A 23,906-nucleotide genomic window follows, 5' to 3' on the forward strand; every position below is an offset into this window, starting at 1 on the left:
GTAATATTTCTGAGCAATAGTAAAAGCAATGTTTAGCAATTATCAGGTGTTGCGAAGTACTCTGAGAATTACACCAAAATAGACATAGTAAAATATTTATGGTGGCTTCAGTGTTGATGAAGCTCTTCTGGAGGTTTACCAACCTTTTCTCTCTGGCGGAAAACTGTTGCTCCAAGCTTGCATGCTGTGCGTGTAACCTTTGAGAGCTCTAGCTGACTGGACTCACACCGAACCTGTACACCGGACTAAATGACAAGAACAAGGTTTCAGTTATAGATATGGAGCTTTTTTTCTGTTATGCATGTTAACAGAACATTGACTGGCCATCTGTAAAGGGTTTTTCCCTGCTTTGGCCCAAAAGGCTGGAACACACACCTGGAGCAATGGGCAGTCATTTTCTAAATCAGAGAGCTGAGACAAACCTGAAGCAGCTCATACTAGGAGCAAATCCACTCATAATCTCATCTAGACTCAGCATCAACTTTCCCACCTTTCTTAAACACTATACCATAACAACACTGAAATGAAGTCTGAGTAAATGAGAAGTACTAACTTCTCCCTGGAGAACTCACATTCATAATCTCAAAGTTAAAACAAGCCAGACATTTATAAAAGTCATTTACAAAGAAGACTAACAATGATTGTAGTGACCACCTACTTGACCATCAACAGTAGATATGCATCAACGTGTTCAGAAAGCATGCAATAATAAATGCCATCTGTGCACAAAACTGATAAATGTTCCAAATATAAAGGCAAATGTCCAAGACTTCCTCCAAATACAGAGTTTGAGTAATACTGTGAATTTGCCCAGAACTGTCCCAAAACTAAGAGCAAATGAGAGGCCTCACCATGAGACCTACGACAGTGTTAAAGGAACTCCAATCCCCTTTAATAATAAAAGACAATTTTTACTTATTTTTCCAGCATGCCTAGACATAGATCACTCAATGAACCAGGCCTCTCACTGCCACTACACATTTGAGGTGAGTACACAGGCTATAGATACTAGCGAAGGTGTTAGGAGTCGACCAGCGACTCTACAAATCTCTGCTAGTGAGGCGCCATGAGCTAGCACCAAGGATGATGCGACATTCCTAGTGGAGTGAGGACCTGAGAGGGCAGGACACACCTTGTGCTTCATAGGCCAAGGCGATGTCATCCACTATCCAGTGGACCATCCTCTGCTTGGAGACAGCTTTCCCCTCCTGCTGTCCACTGTAACAGACAAAGAACTTTTCGAAGGTCCTAAAGCTCTGAGTTATATTCACATACTGTCACAGTGCACATACAGGAAAGAGCAAAGCTAAGGATGGGTCTCCCTCCTCCAGGGGCAGCTCTTGCAGGTTCACTATCTGGCCCTTAAAGGCCGTGTTGCAAGGTTAATTTTTCAATGGATTTGTGCAATATGCTTTTTGGTAATAAACATTTAAACTGTTATCCATTGTATTTTATGTTGTTGGGTATCACAAAACTGAATATAATACGAGAAAGTAGGTACTATCTTACAGCGGTCTCCTTTCCCCCACAATGCATTACATTACGTCACGTTGGGGAGAGAATTTACCAAAGCCTGCCTAGAGAGCATTAAGAAGGACTAGAGAGACGAGTAGTAGATAAGAGTATTCAGATAGCACAGATTATAGATAAGTAGATAAATACATTTATATATATATATATATATATATATATATATATATATATATATATATATATACATACATACATACAGACAGACAGACAGACAGACAGACAGACAGACAGACAGACAGACAGATAGATAGATAGATAGATAGATAGATAGATAGATAGATAGATAGATAGATAGATAGATAGATAGACAGACAGACAGATAGATATCGACCAACAGTGACCAAAACGCACTACCATGGGACAGCACCACCCACACAAGCACCTGCCAAACACAGCGACAGATATGCGGTTACGTTTGCACAACATTTTCACAGGAGGAAGAGATAAACCCTTAGAAACATCCATATAGCTAGCATGATGCCTTCTATTTCTAGATGACAAAGACAAAGTTTACTAGTTTTATGACACTATGACAGAGGTTACCGGTACTTATCTGAACTAGCGTCATGATCACTGCCACTAGATATAAAGAAAACGTTGATTTTTCACTCTGTGCTATACATTAAAAAATATGTGTCATTAAAGTGCACTGCTGCTCGTAGGCTAGCTCCAGTGCTCATTGCTGCGTTGCTAAATGATAGCAACTCACCAGGACACTTCACCAACTCTCCACTCATTCTCCTCGGACCATGCATTTAATTGGCTTTGACGGACATCAGTACTTGGAAATTCCTCATTTACCCTCTCACGTCTAGCTGGTTCGAAATTACAAGGCTGAGGGCCATCATACATGTTGGCTCTTGCCACCTTTTCCTCATTCCAGTCCGTCGCTATAGTTCTGATGCTGCGTTCCAGGCAGGTTTTTGAGCTCGTAATCACTATTTCATACCAAGACTAATGACTTTGTACCATTCTAGGCAAGTTACGCCAAACTTTCTGAGCGCAAGGAATTGTAGCTAGAGTATTTATTTTATTGCAACGTTACATTAACCTAAAATCATTTTTTTCAACGTGTACAACTTGCATAAACACTGCATCCGTAGGCAGTTATTATTTATAGGGGCTGCCATCATTGTTTTGCATGCTGTGTGTTGTCAGAACACGGAGTACATCGATCTAGTACGAGTTCACGGGTGGGATGTCATGGTTTTGACTGGCGTTCCAGTGCACTTTCACGGATTTAAGGTTGGAAAGACATGGGTTGCCTGGAACGCGGTATCATACTTGTCTGAGGCTACCTTTCCTCCACTTCTCCCCAATGTGACGTCATCACAGACTTGCGTAAAAAAAAAAGTTAATACCAAAAACATAAAAAATTGGTCTTTAATACCATTTTTGAGACATTTTAAAAATTTTATTCATATCTTGAGTGATTTATGTACCCATTAATCAAAAGTGGTGGTTAACCTGCAACATGGCCTTTAAAGAAGTGGTAAGAACCTTGGACACATAGCTGGGCCACGGTCTTAGTGTTGCACTGGAATCAGCCGGTCCAAACTCAAGCAACTATTCATCGACCAAAAATGCCTGTAGGTCCCCCACTCTTCTTATTGAAAAATGGTATCTGTGAGGATTTCCAGTCAGAATTTAAACAGTATCAAAGTACTGAGACTGCTCTCTTTAGAGTTACAAATGACCTGCTCTTATCATCTGATCGTGGTTTATATATCTATTAGTGCTATTGGATCTTAGTGCTGCATTCGACACTATTGACCACAACATTCTTTTGCATAGACTAGGACACTTTTCTGGCATTAATGGTAGTGCATTAGCATGGTTCAAATTGTACTTATCTGAATGCTATCAATCCGTTGCAGTGAATGAAGATGTATCACATCTGTTACAAGTGCAGTATGGAGTACCTCAAGGCTCAGTACAAGGGCCGTTACTTTTCATGCTTTACGTTACCCTTGGGACATATCATCAGGAAGCATGGTGTTAGCTTTTACTGTTATGCTGATGATACTCAGCTCTATATTTCTTCGAGGCCTCGAGAAACATTCCAATTTGAAAAATAAACGGAATGCATAGTCAGTATAAAACAAAACGTGGATGAGGAGTAATTTCTTACTGCTAAATTCTGAAAAAAAATAAGAAATGTTAATTATGGACATAAAAACTCTGCATGTAATAACCTAGAACGCTGTTTAAGACTTGATGGCTGCTCTTTAATTCTTTGTCATCAGTTAAGAACCTAGGTGTGCTATTTGATAGCAATCTTTCCTTTGAAAGCCACATATCTACCATTTGTAAGACTGCATTTTTCCATCTTAAAAATATATCTAAATTATGACCTATGCTCTCAAAGTCAAATGCAGAAATTTTAATTAATGTTAATTCAACTCCAGTGTGGCACGGGAGGCGTGGTTCAGCGAGGTCTCACAAATACCAGTGAGTATTAAGGGGGCTACCTATCGAGCTTTGGTGGATTCAGGTTGTAACCAGACCTCCATCAAAGCCTGATACAATCAGGGGCATTGGAAATGGGCCACATGGTTAAGGTGAGGTGTGTGCACAGGGATATAGTAGAATACCCTGTAAAAGCCATAGCCATCAAATCTAGCGGGAAAAAGCATTATGTGGAGGTGGCTGTTAGTTCGCGCCTACGACATCCACAAATTTTGGGAACTAATTGGCCCGCTTTCGAACAATTATTGGGGTGTTTAACAGTGGATGCCTCTGGGAAGAAGAGACGGCAGGTGGGGTGGGCAAGCACTCAGATGGGAGAATCTGTGCCAGGACCTAGTGGCACTTTTTTAGGGGAACCAAGCGGTTTGGTGAGGCTAACCAGACGCGATGACTTCCCCCTGGAACAGTCCCAAGATGGAACCCTCAAACACGCATTTGAGCAGGTCGGTTCCATCGATGGGCAGGTCCTCCACCCTGATCGTGCGCTCTCTTTTCTGTATTTTGCCATTATCAAGGATCGGTTGTATCGAGTGACCCACAACGCTCAAACAGAGGAGGATACAACCCAGTTGTTATGAAGTGATACGAACAGAAAGAGGCGACTCACAGCAAATTTACCACCTCAATCTCCTTAAAAAATGGAGCCAGGAGGAATCAGTGTTGCTGGCGACGGCAGTCAGCGGAGAGGAGGATCTCGGGCCAGAAGCGATTATCAAAGACAAATCCCTGGCCCCGGGAGGGGATCACCTCTCTCCCTCGCAGCTCACTGACATCAGCCGTTTACAATTAGAATTTGCAGACGTGTTTTCTCCTCTACCTGGTTGTACCAAACTGATTCAGCACCATATTGAGACAGAGCTGGGCGTGGTGGTTCGCAGCCGGCCATATAGATTACCTGAACACAAGAAAAAAGTGGTTCAGATGGAATTAGAGGCAATGCTGGGGATGGGAGTAATCGAGGAGTCCCACAGCGATTGGGCGAGCCCGATAGTTTTGGTACCTAAAACGAACGGCTCGTTGCGGTTTTGTGTGGACTATCCCAGGGTGAATACAGTGTCAAAATTTGATGCGTATCCAATGCCGCGGATTGACGAGTTGCTCGATCGGTTAGGTATGGCTCGTTTTTATTCGACATTGGACTTAACTAAGGGATATTGCCAAATTCCCTTATCTCCCATATCCAAAGAAAAAAACAGCCTTCACCACGCCATTTGGATTACACCAATTTGTGATGCTTCCTTTCGGTTTGTTCGGGGCCCCGGCTACGTTTCAGCGACTCATTGATCGAGTTCTGCGGCCCCATGCTGCATATGCCGCGGCCTACCTGGATGATATCATCATCTATAGTGGGGACTGGCAGCGGCATATGGAGCATGTGAGGGCTGATCTCAGGGCGTTGAGATGGGCGGGGCTAATGGCCAACCCGAAGAAGTGCGCAGCTGGGCGGGTGGAGGTAAGGTATCTGGGCTTCCACTTGGGCCACGGGCAGGTGCGTCCCCAAATTGATAAGACTCTCAGTGGTGGACAGTAACGGAGTAGCTTTACTTCGTTACTGTACTTAAGTACATTTTTCAAGTATCTGTACTTTACTTGAGTAATTTTATTTTGAGTAACTTTTACTTTTACTTCACTACATTCCGAAGCATAAAATCTTTTTTTTTACTTCACTACATTTCATAAAACATATCGTTACTCCCTATAATATATCACGAGCTCCGAGACGCAAGCGGTGTCTGATTCATCATGAATGAACTGAGTCTTTTCTAAATAAACCTTTAAATCGGATCGCGAATCGCACCAAACGATTCGTTTAGGAATTAGAATGATCCGATTGCAGCTGTTCTGGAGTCGACCACTCACTGATTCAAATGAACCGTTTAGTGCGAGTCCCCAGAAGTAAGATCTTGTGAGCGCGCGTGCGTCTGATGTTGCTAAAAGTAAGTTATCAATGTCGAAATATTGGATTAATTATTGTAACTGAAAATCATATTTAGGTCAAAATTTTCAGTTGTTTGGGAACTAAATCCGTTGTAAAGAGTGATCTATTTAAGCCCACTGAAATGCTCGAGTGCAGACACATCAATTTTAGGTAAAAAAAAAAAAAAAAAACTTTAAATAACACAGATTAAATACAATAACTCATGCACGTTCAAATTCCCCGCTGCCATAATGTTAACAGTTTTATTAAAATGTCCTATGTGACGTCTGTTTTTATATTGTTTATCAACAGTAACGTTATACATATGTATATTGTTTGGATTAACTAGACGAGTAGACAGACATGAATGTTTATTCATAACCGTACTGAAAATAAGTAAATATTGTTAGCTCATGCTAACTGTCTAACAAGCTTGTTGGTGCTAAGTTGAGGTAATTTTTATAAATAATGTCCAAATATTTTTATTCAACCACCTATATATATAGAGAGAGAGAGAGAGAGAGAGAGAGATAGATTACATCTGGGTAGAAAAGAAAGGATGTGATGTTCAGAACATGGTAACTACAGTAATTATTAAAGTGGGAAGAGATGCACCCCGTTTGGCCAGGGTAGTTTTTAAACCATAGACAAGGTTTGAGAAGGAAAAAATCATTATGAAAATATAATTATATATGTTCTTCCTAACTTCAGGCCTTATTATCATGTCATATATAAAGTTACAGTACAGACCAAAAGTTTGGACACACTTTCTCATTCAAAGAGCTTTCTTTATTTTTATGACTAAGAAAATTGTAGATTCACACTGAAGGCATCAAAACTATGAATTAACACATGTGGAATTATATATGGAATTATATTAATAACAAAAAAGCTTGAAACAACTGAAAATATGTCATATTCTAGGTTCTTCAAAGTAGCCACCTTTTGCTTTGATTACTGCTTTGCACTCTTGACATTCTCTTGATGAGCTTCAAGAGGTAGTCACCTGAAACGGTCTTCCAACAGTCTTGAAGGAGTTCCCCGAGAGATGCTTAGCACTTGTTGGCCCTTTTGCCTTCTGTCTGCGGTCCAGCTCACCCCTAAACCATCTTGTTTGTGTTCAGGTCCAGTGACTGTGGAGGCCAGGTCATCTGGTGCAGCACCCCATCACTCTCCTTCTTGGTCAAATAGCCCTTGATGCCTTCAGTGTGACTCTACAATCTTCATAGTCATGAAAATAAAGAAAACTCTTTCAATGAGGAGGTGTGCCCAAACTTTTGGTCTGTAGTGTAACTTTGATCTGTAAAACAAACTTTAAATTACTTTGTTCTTATTGGTGAAAAACAGATGGTCAACTTTGTTTTCTCTCAGGTACATCACAGTGTAAGCTTCACAGTTAACATCACTCACATCAACGTAGTCCATATCAACAACAAAAATATATCTTGACTCCATATAGTGGTTATTTTGGAAAAAATCCCAGGTATTTTGAGCAGTAGGATTATAAAAAAATATTTGCTAATATAACATTAAATTAAGTAGCCTATATAAAATTGCAAACATCTATCTTTCAGTACTTTTTTACTTAAGTACATAAAAAATTGAGTACTTTTGTACTTTCACTTGAGTAAGATTGAAAAAGGAGTACTTTTACTTTTACTGGAGTAATATTTTACTATACGTATCTGTACTTTTACTCAAGTACTTGATTTGTGTACTTCGTCCACCACTGCAACAGCGATTGCGACCTGCCCCAGGCCCAAAACCAAAAAGGAGGTGAGGCAGTTCCTGGGGCTGGTGGGATATTACAGGATGCTGACTGACCTAAAAAGGAGGAACCAGATACGGTCCAGTGGATGGAGCAGTGCCAACAGGCCTTTACCCGGGTTAAGGCTTCCCTGTGTGGCGGACCGCTCCTACACTCTCCTAACTTTTCTCTCCCCTTTCTGTTGCAGACCGACGCGTTGGACGGTGGCTGGGCATGGTCTTGTCCCAGGAGGTGGAGGGGGAGGACCGCCCGGTGCTGTACATTAGTCAGAAGCTCTCAAAGAGGCAGACTAAGTACAACACCATAGAGAAGGAGTGTTTGGCCATCAGCTGGGCAGTACTCACCCTTCCTTATTACCTCCTGGGCCGAGAGTTCACCCTCTGCTCGGACCACGCGCCCCTCCAGTGGCTCCACCGCATGAAGGATACCATCTCGCGAATCACCTGTTGGTATCTGGCTTTACAGCCGTTTAAGTTCAAGGTGATTCACAGGCCAGGGGTGCAGATGGCTGTGGAATGGGGGGAGGCTTCCCGGTCTAAGTCAGGCGGTTGGGGTATGTAGCACGGGAGGCATGGTTCAGCGAGGTCTGCAACGGGAGAGAGAGCGAGGAGACGAGCGGTGGTAAGTGGGTCAAGTGGAAAACAACTAACACCTGGTTCTGATTGCAGTGATTGGCGTGGGAAGGCAGTATTAAGGACAGCTGAAAGACGGCGAGAGAAGATAGAGAACTGAGGACTCGCGGCACCGTGAAGCCAGCATGCAGAAAGAACTGTGAAGTGAATTAAGTATATGTGTGTGGCACGAGATCGTTTTTGTTTTTGAGTTATTAATACATTTCCCACAAGCCTCAGTACGTCTACTCCGGTCTCCTTCCTTCAAACATAACCAAAATGCAGCAGCTAGAGTTCTTACTAGAACCTGGAAGTATGACCATATTAGCCAGGTTCTGTCAACAATGCACTGGCTACCTATTAAACATTATTACTTATAAAGTCCTGAATGGTTTAGTACCTCAGTATTTGGACGAGCTCTTATTGCACTATAGTCATCCATGTCCGGTGTGTTCTCAAAACTGGTAATTTGGCAATTTGATAATACCTAGAATATCAAAATCAACACACTAACACATTTCTAATATTCAAATCCATTAAAGGATTTTTAGGCTGCATTAATTAGGTAAACTGGAAGGAAACTAGTTTGGAAGTAGCAGGTTTACTCTGGCACAGGATGTGTTTGATTCCCTCCGTCTGCTTCTGTGTCACCAAGAACTGCCAGGTGAAGCTGCCGACAGTGTCACCAAAAAGTCTGAGACACAGGAGCATTCAGCAACTGTACTTTATCATGCTCCATCATGTTGTCCAAACACAGCCAGAGATGCGCTCCTGGACCAATAACGTGCTCATTGCACGACCCAGGGACTGTGAGGTCACTTTCACTCTCACTTTCGAGGTCTGTCACAGCATGCAGTTCATGTAAGACCAGATGTATAGTAACGAAGTAGAACTACTTCACTACTGTACTTAAGTACTAAAAGGCGGTATCTGTACTTTACTGGAGTATTATTTTTTTCTCCTACTTCCACTTTTACTTCGTTACATATTTTCGCTGAGTTTAATACTTTTACTCCGATATTTTTTTTTATGTGTTGCATCGTTACTCGTTACAATTATAATAATGTTACGAATCATTCCATTACAAACCACTGCCAGAACTGTAGATGGCAGATTTGATGAAGCTGCCACATCATTGAGCGAAACAAGCGATTAAGAAGACTGCGCGTGCTGACTGAACTGCTGTGAAGAGAGAAATGAACACCGAGCCGAGCCAGATAATGACTCGTTCACGAGTCAAGAACCGGTTGCATCGGTTCTCGGATGACCAGTAAGGTTAGTTCTTTCTGACAGTTCGATTCAATAAACCAGTTGAAGAAAACAGTTCACCGATTATTTTGCGCTCGATGCAATGGCGTCATTGGCATTTACTGCACCTGGGCTTATAACATTAACACCGAATCAGTTCAGAATCAATCACCAAAAGAATCAGTTCGGTCCAGACGCTCTGTGTGTTGGTTTGCTTCACGCTAAATCACACATGCGCAGTATCATCAGCTCATCGGTTCACGAATCAGACGCGACTGACAGAAACGGTTCTTGACTCGTGAACGAGTCATTATCTGGCTCGGCTCGGTGTTCATCTTCAGTTCTCTCTTCACAGCAATTCAGTCAGTGTACTGTTTGAGTCAATGAATTACTCCGGGATATTGGTTTGTTTTAACTCAGAGGGAGTGTCAGACACATTAAACAAGTTAACAGCTTAATTCATCTGTGGATTAATGCGTATTAGAGATGCGAACTGTTTAAAACGATTCAATTCGATTTGGTGGACTGTTTCAAAAAGATCTGGTTACATCGAATGATTCGTTCGCGAACCAGATATCACAAACTGCTTTGTTTTTAACTGTCTTAACAACAGACACGGAAGAGAAGACAATGCTGAATAAATTCGTAGTTTTTGCTATTTTTGGACCAAAATGTATTTTCGATGCTTCCAAAAATTCTAAATGACCCTCTGATGTCTTATGGGTTTGAAACAACATGAGGGTAAGTTATTAATGACATCATTTTGCAAATTGGGCTAACTAACCCTAGTAATGTTAACGTTTTTTGTTTACAAGAAGTTACAGTCAAAGGAATTGTGATTGTCCTTTAGGTTAATCATTTGAAATAGTAAAAACAATATGTTCAAACGTTTGACTACTTTCTTTAATAGCTACATAACACAATACTTCTACTTTTACTTTCAGTACTTGAGTAGTAAATTTTAAAATAGACTACTTGCAATACTTAAGTACAAAAAATGTTGAATATTTTAGTACTTCTACTTAAGTGTGGTGCTTAAAGAGCACTTCAACTTCTACTCAAGTCACTTTTTTGATAGAGCACTTGTACTTTTACTCAAGTATGGGTCTCTAGTGCTTTATACATCTCTGTGTAGGACTGCCTGGTCATGACCACCCACATGCAGGTGTAACACCTCCTTTTTCTTTTAAAGATGTTACACTAAGGGGGGTTCAACAGAAATTTGAATAGTACTGAAAAGTAACACCACTTCATTAGACAAACGCCAAGAGCAGGAATGACCAATGGTAGTCATAGTCACAGTCCTAGTGGTATTAAAGCTAGTCAAATCTTAAGGCAATAGATAAGGAAAATACAATATAAAACCCAGGTAACACTTAGCCTGTTACACAGGTGTTTCAAAGCTTTGGCATGATGGACCTGCAGTAACATCATTGGGTGGAGGGCAGAAGTTGGATTTTGGACACAGATCCATAGCCACCAACTGCTCCACCAAGGGAATTCCTGTGTACCCCAAAGCAGCTCAACCATTTAGGATGGTGAGAGGGCAGCATTCCACGATCTTGTAAGCTCCTCATGCACATCCAGGAAGAACGGTACCAGAGGGGGGCACTGAGAACCAGCTCTACCACCACCGAGTAAACCACTGGTCCAGCCTCAAAGGATTATGATGCAGTGGAGGATTCCACATGAGCCTGACATTCTCAGTGGCTCAGGAAAACATAGCCTTCATCTCTGGGTCTGGCTTGGAAGGGGGTAATGCAGCCTGGTAATCATCCCTGAAGAGGAGCAATCACCTTCCGATGCAGCGATCGACATCCAGTCTCGAGAGGCTGAGCCACAGGAAATACCCGGCTCCCTCCACACTGTAGAGGGGCCAACATGTCCCTCCAGCACCTCCACCAGTTGCGGAGTGCTTGAGGGGTGACAAACTGCCTCTAGGGAAGCCGTCACCTTGATCTTCAAATCACCTTTGACTCCACTAGAAACTGCGCTGCCCCAATTGCCGGGATGAACACTAGATAATTGCAGAGGTACCCTGCTGTGTTTGACATAGTGGAGTCTTTCATGCTACTCCAAGATGGGCATGTCCCCACAAATGGAACATGACACATGAGACAGCGATCATGAAAATCCCAAGGCACGAGATATACCATATGCCATAAACACCCATAAACACATGGGCTATGAGCCTTTTTTTTAAAGATGCTCCTGGTGTGGTTGTTTGCATGAGGATGATCTTTTTTACTCTCCACCATGTGACTGTGACCACAGCTATGTTGTAATGCCTGCACTCGCTTTTCTCTCTGCAAAACTGAAGTAGAGAGCAATAGTGATGCACTACCGCTAGGCACCGAATCGAAAGGATGAATGAATGTGGTGCAACTGCTGCCTCACGCTGTGATAAGTGGCAGCTTGATGCAATAATCATATACAAATTTGAATTGGCTTGCTTAGTTTACACTCAAATTGGATTGGTCTCTCTGGCGAGAGCCAATTTGTGATGTCAAGAGTGAACATCTTAAAAGGAACTTATTATTGCCCCTACACCTGTGTAGTAAGAAAATGTTTGAATATTGTGAATTTTAAGGAAACATTTTTATAGAATATCTCACTGTTTTGATGTGGGTGAAGGAGAGGATGGTGGGATGATGAAGAAAAAGCTCTGTATCCATGGAATCTTCTCCGTTATTGTATACCTCCACTGAGAGATTCACTGGGTAACCAGCAGTACTCACCACAGTATCACTGGTGCACAGATAAAAGTCATTTTACATATTTTTGGCAAAGTATAGATGTAGAATTCTGGCCATTGTATTTATCACACATGACATATAAATAATGACATTTATTGGCAAACTATTTGTATTTTATCAGTATTGGCCCTATGTGGCCATATGTCCATATTTATATATTGGTCTCTTGAAGGTATCTATAACAAAAGTGAAATGTAATTGTAGTCTAACCTCGTAAAAAAGAGAGACACATTTAAATCCGATATACACACATGATCTTCCCCACACACTTTCTCCAGAACAACCTGAAAAACACAAACCTATTCACTAATAAGGTAAAAGAGTGTACCATTATGGTAAGATTGGCAAAGATGCCCAACTTATGTAAACATTTAGATGATGATGCATTATAGGAAATAAATAGAAACATTTGGAAATGTATTTGTTATAGCATAAATGTAAAATATAAAAAATTATGGGTTAGGATGCTTTGATAGAACTTGCTTTGATAAAACATAATACAATATAATATATCACTATTTTCCAAAAAAAATAAAATAAAAAATAAGATCAATTTACATCAAAACTGTTTTGACTGACTAAATTCACAAATGTTGATTTTCAGATAAAATTACAAAATTAAAAATAGTGTAGACATTCATCAAAAGTGCTGAGATGAGATTCTGAGACGTCTATGGTCAAGAGAAAAAAATAAGGCATGGGTTGGGGGTGGTTTTACATCCCACACACCATTTCTTTAAATGCAGGCCAGCAGTCAGGGCTTAGCACTGGCCTTAAGCCTCCTGTTCCTGGAATAGCTTCTGTTTTTACTTTCATCTTCCCGGAGAGAGGAACTTCATGGTAGTCTGTAATACACTCCTGTTGTGAACACACAACATATACACAAAAAGAAAATATAGTTTTTTTTTTTTTCCACAATGCATAACAAACTGTTCTGTATTTATTTATTTATTTATATATATATTTTTTTTACATTAAAAACCCCTTACTATATGAATTTTTTTATTTCTTTTGATGAAAGATTTTGTGACATACAATCATATTTTGTTTCTGTTTCACACTGACCGGGATACTGATGTATAGAGTAGTGCAGACAGGAGATATGCTGCTCAGGTTGCCATTGAGGGTCCAGAGAAATGAGGCTGATCTGGGACCAAATAACAGCCGAGGAGCTCTGGCCTGAGGGTCCAGCTTTAGCTCCAGAGCCACTGACACCACAGAACCAAAAGGACCTAAATCAATCATATGTATATATACTGTCAAAAAAAAAAAAAAGGTATACAGTACATTCAGAACAGTGTGTTAGGCATTGTGGGAAAACAGATACAAATGTATCTCTTTTGCCGAATAACTTACCTTGTATATCACCCTTGACAATCTCTTTTACAGTCATACAGATTGTAACCGTGGCAACAGGGGTGTTGAGACCAAGGGGGGCGGAGCAATGAAAGAATTTTTGATGGATGATTGGTGGGTCAAAACTAACATTTATAGGCAAACACATGACAGGCTGAGACCTATTAAAATGTGATAGAAAATAAATTTGATCAGTTTCAGGTTAACTTTATTTGTACACATAGGTAGACTAGGTATGCAGTGTTGTGAGTTCTCACATCTTCCACATTTTACAGACACCACAAACATTAAACGACATATATGATACAAGTGCTTTATGGGTCCCAGCATCACCAACAACTTTTTTTTCCTAAGACTTATCCTTATTTAACTGAGTAATAGCTGCTGGCACAAAGCTGTTTTTATACCGCTTAGTTATACAATACAGAAATCTATGCATAGATGGCAGAAGTTTACATTCATTGTTCAAAGGATGAGAGTCATCATTTAGAATTTAACTCTACAGGGATGCTGGACTAAGCTATGACTCCCCAGTCAGCTTACTAGACCATGTAACAATTTGACTCACTGAATTCTTGTTCATTACAGACAAGTTTCCAAACCAAGACACCAGAGAAAATGTTTGTTTGTATATATATATATATATATATATATATACAGCCCCAACGCCACAGGAGAGCACGGACCCACACTGCACTAGAACACTTCCAAGACAGGATGCCGAGCACCGAACACCCAAACCACCTCACAGCACAGCCAGTTCTCACACGAATTCATTTAATAAATCCACCCCTTCTGTGAATTTACCCTCCTTCTCGTGTCTTGTCCTACTTCACCCCGCCACACTGGTGGAGAATGCGGGCAACTCAGTGAAGTGGACACTGACGACCCTACCCCTCACTGCGTGCAACGAGTCAATTGGTTTGGATTTGTTTGTTTTTTTTTTTTTTTCCTCACGGTCTCTACCTGACAAATCTTCTCTGGTTCCCCAGGTGGTGCTCCTAACCCGATAATGGACGCGCTGCTAAAACATCTCACCAAGCCTGCAACAAATCATGGAAAACATGGCCGCCCCGCAGGGGGAAACTGAGCGAGAGTTGGCCACGCCCCGAATGACCACAGCCCCGTGAACTCCGATACCTGACCCCCGTGTCCAAGCAACCCAGCTGCTGCCCAGGATGACCGCCCATGATGACGTGACGATGTACCTTCAGATGTTTGAGACCGTTGCTACTAGGGAGGCGTGGCCCAAAGTAGATTGGGCCCGCACCATTGCACCCCTGCTCACGGGAGAGGCTCAGCGTGCATACTTCGCACTCCCCCTGGAGCTAAGCACCTCCTACGAGGACCTATGAAAGGAGATCCTGGGACGAATGGGGTTGTCAATGATCAGCACCGCCCAACTGTTCAAAGAGTGGACCTTCGACCCATGACAGCCAGCTCGGGCCCAAGCCGCTAGCCTCTCCCGTCTGGCTAAACACTGGTTGCTGGCCGGGGGTCCCACTGTACATCAGGTAGCGGAGCGTGTCATGGTTGATCGCCTCCTACGTGCCCTTCACCGCCCGCAACGTCAGGCCGCTGGGATGCGGAATCCTGTCAATGTAGACAAACTTGTTGAGGCCATAGAGCTGGCGGAGGCCACCCAACACCGGGAGATAGGGGAGAGAGCGCCATTGTTTCCCAAAAGGGTGGTCCAGGAGCGGCGCATGCCAGAGGGCACCCAGCGTGAGAAGAAGGTGGCAGCTATCCTCTCTGCGCAGCAGCCCATCTCTAAGACACAGGTATGGGCCTTTTTGGGGTTGGCGGGATATTATCGCTGCTTCATCCCTAACTTCTCCTCCTTAGCTTCTCCCCTGACAGACCTGACCAGGAAGGGGCAGCCGGAGAAAGTTGTGTGGAATCCCGGAACGGAAGCCGCATTTCTCAAAATCAAGGCCGCCCTGAATACGGAACCGGTCCTCCGTGCCCCCGACTTCAATCGCCCATTCCTGCTGCAAACCGACGTGTCAGACACCGGGTTGGGAGCCATCTTGTCGCAGGGCCACGATGGTGAGGAACACCCGGTGATGTTCATCAGCCAAAAGCTGAACCCCGCAGAACAGCGGTACACCACCGTAGAGAGGGAAGCGTTGGCTGTCAAGTGGGCAGTCCTGGAGCTCCTTTATTACCTCCTTGGCTGCCACTTCACCCTCCTCACGGACCACGCTCCCCTGCAGTGGATGGCCCGGGCAAAGGAGACCAACGCCAGGGTGACGCGGTGGTTCCTGGCGCTCCAGGACTTTAACTTCACCCTACAACATCGGACGGGGACATATTTATTTTTTACATATATTTTACATACATATATAGTTTTTTTTTTTTCTGTTTCTCAAAGGATGTAGTTTTTTGAAGGCTGGTTGTGTTGGAGTATCTCTTTCTTTGACCTCTCCTCTTCAGAATGTTACAGTACATCAACTTCTACCTGTCCTTCTCATTACTCATCTACCTCCTCTGTAACTGCATTATTCAGCATCACCATGTCCTTATGCACACAGACTACTGTTGAAGAGTATGGTGACTTTGATCTTGTAATCCATCCCTCAATCAACAGATCCCCTAGTTATTATTTAATCTCTTCATGCAGCGGCTTCAGGACAGACATGCATGTGTGCTTCATGGGTGTGGTATCATGGAGGAGAATTTTTAGCCAGAGAGATGGAATACATCACACATCATTGTCATCGCAGGCAAAAGCAACACTCTCCTCATTTAAAAGCGGTTTTACTTTCTGTTGCTGTTCCGGTGTTAAATGGTCAACATTATCAGGAGGGCCTATAAGCCTTTCCCCTTGGGTTGTTAGCATCATCTCAGCATTTTCTTTAAATCTATTAACTTGTTTACTGTCTTTGAGAGGCAGGCTTTGAGTAGTGTGTGCAGTCTCTCACTTGCATGTGGCTGGTCTCACCTCAGCTGGGTAGATGGTGTTTACTCGCTGTATATGGCCCAGAAGGGCACATAGAGGCAGGTCATCATGGACAGGAATGCATATGCATGAACAGGTCCCTGGAGTCGGACAATGTTTTCCTCTACCCTCAATTAGTCTGGCCACGATGTGCACTCATCCGGCACAAACAGGCCATCTTGGTCAGATAATAAAGGGCCCTTTTTGATGCAACTATTAACAGTTCTAACCTTTTTAACTGGAATTTTTTATTTATTTCTGACCTTCATTACTCCATCGATGCACCTATCATCCACACTTCTCACTAAGATCAGTAACACGTCTTCTTTCTTACAGTCATAGGAGAGCGAAGTACTCTTGGCTTTGGTTGTTACACCAGCAGACAGCTCGACACTATTATTCAGAAGATACTCAATGATATTTTACCCAATAATGGGTTCCTCTGCCACCCCATCATCACCAGATACTAATACAGGTACCTCCAATTCCAGCAATGTGGCTTTGTCTGTTCCATCTTAAAAGTCACTTCGACCCTGCTTTCAAACTGGATAATTGTTTGGTTTACTACTCAACAGGTGAGATCTCCAGGACCTAGGATCTATTCAAGGTTTCGTAGTGTGGTGTGTGGAAGATCTTTTCTCCACATTTTGTTCATAAGACAGACTTGTGATCCAATATCCCATAGTGCTTGCATTGCCACACCATGAACAGTTCACAATACATTTTTCTCCAATCAAATTCAGCAACTGTGCAATGTGTTTGGTGGATAATTGATTAGCCCTTACTGATCTGATCAGCTGTAGGTAGCTGTCCTTCTGTTTCACAGTTTATTGGGCTTCCAACTGCTTAATGCTGTCCTACAAGAGTAAACTTTGATGTTTCGGTCACTGTGATGATGTTGTGTGAGCTGTTATCGTCAAACTGTTAGCTGAGTGCACCCTTTCTTTTCTTCCTGCAGTGGTCCTCTAAACCCTCTGAGTCCTTCTTGTCCATGATCTATAGTATTTTTTCAAAGCTTTTACTTGTGTGTTTGTGGGTTGTTCTTTACCTGTGATTGCCTGAACCATTCTATCTTGACCTTGATGTACTGTATTTTTCTGGCTATAAGTCGCACCTGAGTATAAGTCGCATCAGTCCAAAACTATGTCATGATGAGGAAAAAAACATATATAAGTCGCACTGGACTATAAGTCGCATTTATTTAGAACCAAGAACCAAGAGAAAAAATTACTGTCTCCAGCCGCGAGAGGGCGCCCTCTCGCGGCTGGAGACGGTAATATTTTCTATTGGTTCATTTCTCTTGGTTCATTTCTCTCGGTTCATGTCAAATTAATTTTGATAAATAAGTCGCACCTGACTATAAGTCGCAGGACCAGCCAAACTATGAAAAAAAGTGTGACTTATAGTCTGGAAAATACGATAGTTCTGCCTTGATCTCAGTGACTTTAGTCTCTTTGACGTCGGCATATTTCTTGATCTTTTGCTGTCTATCCCACTTGAGGCTTGCAGCTTTGTTCATTTTTGTGATGAGAACTCCACCCGCGACTATAGGATTGCCAAGGCAGATTTTAAGTTGGTATTTAATGTGATCGCTTGACAGTCCACATAGGAATCTCCTCTGTATAAGATCAGAACTCTATAGCCCCGTTCATACTGCACGTTTTAACTCTGAAAATTGCAGAAAAATTGCCTGATCACATTCTGTGTGAATGCAAACACATCCCGGGGTTAATTCTGGGATCAATCCTGGGTTGAGTACCTAGTAACATTGCCGGGTTCAGTCCTGGAACGAGCTCTGCTCTGTGTGAACAAAAGCCAGAACCAATGCCATAAAGGGTGTGTCGTAGTGATGATGTATGCTATCATGTGACTCTTTTATCGGGTGTTTTGAAGGCAGATCAATGTTTGCGTTGAAAAAATATGTGCAAACTGAAATGAAGCAGAGATCAGGTAGCTCCTCACTATTCGCCCTGAAGCTGAGCTTGTTCAAAAGCTTAGGTGAAAGTTAATGTGCCTAGTGTTTTTGACTCGTAAATTACACGTCACATTCTGATATCATGTGTCATTAAAGGGCAATAAGGGTTGTATGTGAACGCACACACATATTCCGGTTAATTACTGGCTGTGCAAAAGGGGCAAAATCTAGCAACCCAGGAACATTGCTGGGTCACATTCCCGTGTATTTTCCGGAATCGCAGTGTGAACAGGGCTTATAATTCTTCTCCATCAGGCTCCCAATCATCTGTTAACAGTCTTTCTTTTAATTAAATACCTCAGAAGAGGAATTTTTTTGTGGTGACTGATTTGAGTTTACATGAGTTACACTTATCAGCCTACAATACAGCAGTGTTGAGTACTCGAGACTCGGACTCGGTCTTGAACTCGGTCTCAAGACCATATTTTAATGGTCGTAGTCTTGTCATGGACTCGTGTGCATTTTGACTTGGTATTGACTCGGACTCGAACATATTAGGAATCTGACTTATTCCCGAGTCCACTCGAGTCCCAATCAAAATATTTAATAATTATTACTGTATGTTAATATTTCTTTAAATTGATATATGATTGTAGGGCCATATGATTTCCGCGATGCACAAAACGCGGATGTAATTGCGGAAATCCAGTCATAAAAACGGAATTTACAGAATTTGTCCAATTTTGAATGAATAAATCAAAAGTAGTTCATTGCACTTACATCAAATCACAATATGGAATAGTACCTGTAAATATTAAGCCTGAAAAGTCTATTTAAAAATAAATCCTGCATGTTATGCGTGTCTCTGTTAATGAATGGAGCAGAAGCTCGACTACATTTTTACACACACTGAAACACGCGTGACGCTCGCTGTGATTTCAGCAGCTGCTGTCTCTCTAAATTAAGATGTAAACACATGAACAACATCTCCAGAACTGCTCTGAGAGTCACTTCATGAGCATTTGACCGTTTGATTTGAGTAAAACTAGCATCACATCACATACACAGAACTGTAAAGGTATTCACAGTATTTGCCAAAAATGTATTACTATTGTTCAGCAGAATGTAGGCTACTACTACTCCTACTAAAATTCAACAAACATAATTTGTTCATGTTTTATTTTTAATAGTAAATCCCATTTACCAAAAAATAAAGTTTGCTTTATTTTCAATAATTAAAAGAAAAATTAAATGAATGTTTTATGTCTTCATTTGATAAACAGAAAAATATAAATACACAACACAATTTCTGAACGGGTGCAGGAGGATAGTGTGATGATTTAATGTTACGTAAATTAATTATTATTTTAATAAGACAACACAATTGTTGTCACTATTATAAAGTCTGTCAGATTGTCACCTACTGCACTAGCCACTCAGTCAGCTAAAGTCAAATAAAACAGCATAAGCTATTTTGCATTGTTTTTGTAGCTAGGTTAGCAACTTATTCAATTGAACTTCGGCTGGCTATTCTAATGTTAACCCCTTAAAACCCATAATGGCCGTACGGCCCCTTCTCTACAAAAACTTAAAATGATGCCATTTGATTATTTTAATTATCACTCAAAATGCCTGCGTCAAAGCGACCACGATGAGTTACACGTTGGAAGAGAGGTATCTAACGCATGCTATTTGGGGATTAAAACCCACCTTGCATTTTGAAAGCTGTATATTTTTTTTTAGCTGTATATTCAAGTAGACATTTTCTCATGTTTCTAATGATTTTCCAATATCATTAATATGCAATATTAACAGTGAGTGAATAATATAAATATCATATATATTATTAGGACGTTTTGTGTGAGTAATTTGGTAGTATAGTTTGTTTTTCTTTTTTATGGGAAGTATCTCAACAATGAGAGGTAAATGTTGTTTGGTGTCATATTAAAGAGGGGTTTGTGCTCTTTAAAACAAAGTAGCCTATACTTTGAATTATAAACAAGTTTTTCTGCTGTCTGGTTCATTGAAAAAAAAAATTCTTTTTAAAATTAGAAGTATTCTACATCCACATTCTATTGGGTTCTAAAGGATTAACTAGCTTTTATAACATGGAGCACATTGTCTATCTAGAAATCCTGCTCTTCAAGAATACAGGACTATATAACCAAAATGGATCCTTACTAAGTGTATTTTTAAGAACTCTTCCAAATAATTGTAATCATCTCTATCTCTGTCCTTGTGTATATTCAAGCCAGGTTGAGTTAGCAGTGGAGGAGAGCACCTTTGATCACCAGGGAGTCAGTCAAGAGAGAGTGACCATATATGAAATATATTTAATTAAACCGTCAATGGATAGAGGTAAGTCAGCGATATTTATACTATGGGATTGATTACTTGATTATGGTCCGCCTGTGTTGATTAGGCTAAGTATCTGACGCGCTCCTCCCGAATCTTATTAATAAATTACATTATGTAATGCAAATGAGAACAAAACTCCACACTTTGGGCGGCTCTCAATGGAGAATTTTTAACAGGCCAAGGAAAGACAAAGCCGGCTATACGACAGGGGACAAAGCTCCTTAAATTTACACTGGGAGATAAAGTGGTTGTATTGCTCTTTATGTTTAGTTCCAAACTACTTGCCAAGTGGCAATGACCATTTGAGGTCACATGGCAAGTTGGAGATGTCAATTATAAGGTAGTGCAAACGTACAGGTGCGGTGCACGATATGTACTGTGAATATACTGTATATACCACCTTAATTTTTTTTATCTTGGATGAGGATGATCTTGACCCAGACGTGAACACCACAACTCGATCTCTCACTCTGGTTCAGGTAGATCACCTCTTGCCTTCGTAGCTCTTTATCTATTGACATAGCCCAGTTGCAAGCATAATTGCATATGTGTTATTGCCGCTGCCTGGTCAAATGACCCTTATCCAGCACCATATTGAGAAAGAGCCAGGTTTGGTGGTATGTAGGTAGCAGTATCATTTGCCTGAACATAACAAAAAAGGCGATGCTAGATATGGGAAATAATAGAATAATCTATTCTCTGTATGATTTAACTAAAGGATATTGTCAGATTCCCTTATCACCTATGTCCAAAGAAGAACCAGTCTTCATAACACCATTTGGGATCACACCAATTTGTTACACTTCCATTCAGCTTGTTCGGGGCATTGGCTACTTTTTAGCGCCCGATGGGTAAAATCCTCCGGCTTCATGCTACATATGCCACTGCCTATCTGGATGATATAAGACTACCTGGATGATATGGAACACTTGAGAGTAGTTCTGGAGGCACTGAGAAGGGTTGGTTTAACTGCCAACACGAAGAAGTGGGTGTGTGGAGTTTGGGTATCTAGGTTTCCATTTAGGTCACGGGCAAGTGTGTACCCAAATTAATAAGACTGCAGTGATTACAACGGGCCCGAGATATGAAACAAAGAAGGAGGTAAGGCAGTTACTGGGGCTGGCGTGATATTACAGAAGGTTTGTGCCTAATTATACAGACCTCAACAGCCTGCTGACTGACCTCACTAAAAAGGAAGCACCAGATCCAGTCCACTGGATGGAGCAGTGTCCACAGGCTTTTACCCAAGTGAAGGATGATTTATGTGGACCACTATTGCATGCACCTGACTTTTCTCTCATGTTACAGACAGATGTATCAGACAGGCAGTTCTCCCCAACTTGAGTCAGGCAGTGGGGGTGTGTGGCAAGGAGGGCGTGATGGAGTGAAGTCTACGGTAAGAGAGAGAGAGTTGGTAGACTAATGGTGAGAAAGTGGGTCAAGGGCAAATTGACAAACACCTGTGTCTTCTTGCAGTAATTGGCGTGGAGAGAACGGATAAAGACACCAGGAATGAGAAAGGACGGAGGACTCATGGTTGAGAGACTGAGAAATGCTCTTGTGCTACATGTTGCTGGCAGTGTGTCAAAGAAAGTCCAATGCTTATAAAGTGTGTTTGATTTATTGTGATGTGTGTGTGTAATTGGTCTCAGATGCATGTGTGATTGTTATCAGGTGACTGTGATTGGTGCAATGGAGCATGGGAAATGTAGTCCAGGGAGTACTGTGTAGTGTGAGAGTCTGTGTTGTTGATGATGACCTCTGGTGGTGAATTAAGGAAGTTCAGTGACCAGATCATGATTTTTCCTTAAATAAATGTAGAGATGAGTAACACCATGTTTCCTGATGATATCTCCCAAGGGTAGCATTTAAAGCATTAAAAACAAAGGTCCTAGTACTGAGCCTTGTGGTACTCTTGCGATCAATATGATACCTCATCATTCCCTGCTATGTATTGATGACTGTCAGATAAGTATAATTTGAACTATGCCAATGCAATTCCACTAATTCTAACATAATTCTCTAGTCTATTCAACAGAATGTTGTGGTAAAACAGCACTAAGATCCAGTATCGACTATAGAGAGACAACCACGATTGAATGTGTCATGATCCGGTCACTGAACATCTGTTAATTCACCACCAGAGGTCATCATCCACAACACAGACTCTCACACTAAACATTACACCCTGGACTACATTACCCATGCTCCACTGCACAAATCACAGTCACCTGATAACAAATACCACATGCTCCTGAGACCAATTGCACACACAAAGCACAATCAATCAGACACGCTTTATTGGACTTCCTTTCACACACTGCTGAGTATTGTTCTGCAAATACACCCCCCCCCCTTAAAAATCAAGAATCTCACACAGAGCTGAGGAGCATATTTTGATTTTTTTCAGATACATCAAGGTAAGTGCATAAAGGTCTCTCTCACACCCTCTCTCACTCTCTCTCTCTCTCTCTCTCTCTCTCTCTCACACACACACACACTATAATTTGCCGTTATACTCCATATACAAGCCAGAAACTAAGCCTTTTTTTGCACAGGCCTATCTAAAGGGTTAATGGCCCCACCTAGTGATCAACTGTAAAAAAAAATAACAAATGTTACCTCTTCCTAATAGGGAAAACCACCAATAATCAAGAATCTCACACACACGCAAACAGAAACACTATAATTTGCTGTTATACTCCATATAACTCCATGTACAAGCCAGAAACTAAGCCTTTTTTTGCACAGGCCTATCTAAGGGGTTAATTGTCCCACCTAGTGATAAACTGTAAAGATAACAAATTTCACCTCTTCCCAAAAGGGAAAATCACAAACAATCAAGAATGCATGATTATATGGTGTCATGGCTTTGCAATCAAATTTTTTTTTATAACGGAAGTCAGTGGGGCAAAAACAGCCACCAACAACAAATGATGGAGAAAAAATTTAAATCTAAAGCTGCACAAAAACTAACAATCCATCAAAGCCAATCTTGTAAATAATCTTTGACATGCCCAAGACTGTGATAAA

At 41.4% G+C, this 23,906-nt stretch overlaps 1 protein-coding gene across 3 annotated transcripts in view; it reads right to left on the bottom strand.

The window, feature by feature from the left end:
* Positions 1-23,906, bottom strand: part of LOC113072650 (integrin alpha-X) — a 116,468-nt gene that overhangs the window by 32,674 nt on the left and 59,888 nt on the right. For all 3 annotated transcript variants that reach the window (XR_003280325.1, XM_026245628.1, XM_026245627.1), the window contains exons 16-21: positions 13,660-13,820; positions 13,369-13,535; positions 13,033-13,161; positions 12,514-12,587; positions 12,163-12,295; positions 144-245 (exon numbers count right to left, since the gene is read on the bottom strand). Coding sequence is in view for 2 of the 3 variants with exons in the window: in XM_026245628.1 (XP_026101413.1) it covers positions 144-245; positions 12,163-12,295; positions 12,514-12,587; positions 13,033-13,161; positions 13,369-13,535; positions 13,660-13,820 (766 nt within the window). In the remaining variant the exon portion in view is untranslated. The remainder of the gene's footprint in view (positions 1-143; positions 246-12,162; positions 12,296-12,513; positions 12,588-13,032; positions 13,162-13,368; positions 13,536-13,659; positions 13,821-23,906) is intronic.

Source organism: Carassius auratus, unplaced genomic scaffold (assembly GCF_003368295.1).
Source record: "Carassius auratus strain Wakin unplaced genomic scaffold, ASM336829v1 scaf_tig00009729, whole genome shotgun sequence".
Taxonomy (NCBI): Eukaryota; Metazoa; Chordata; class Actinopteri; order Cypriniformes; family Cyprinidae; genus Carassius; species Carassius auratus.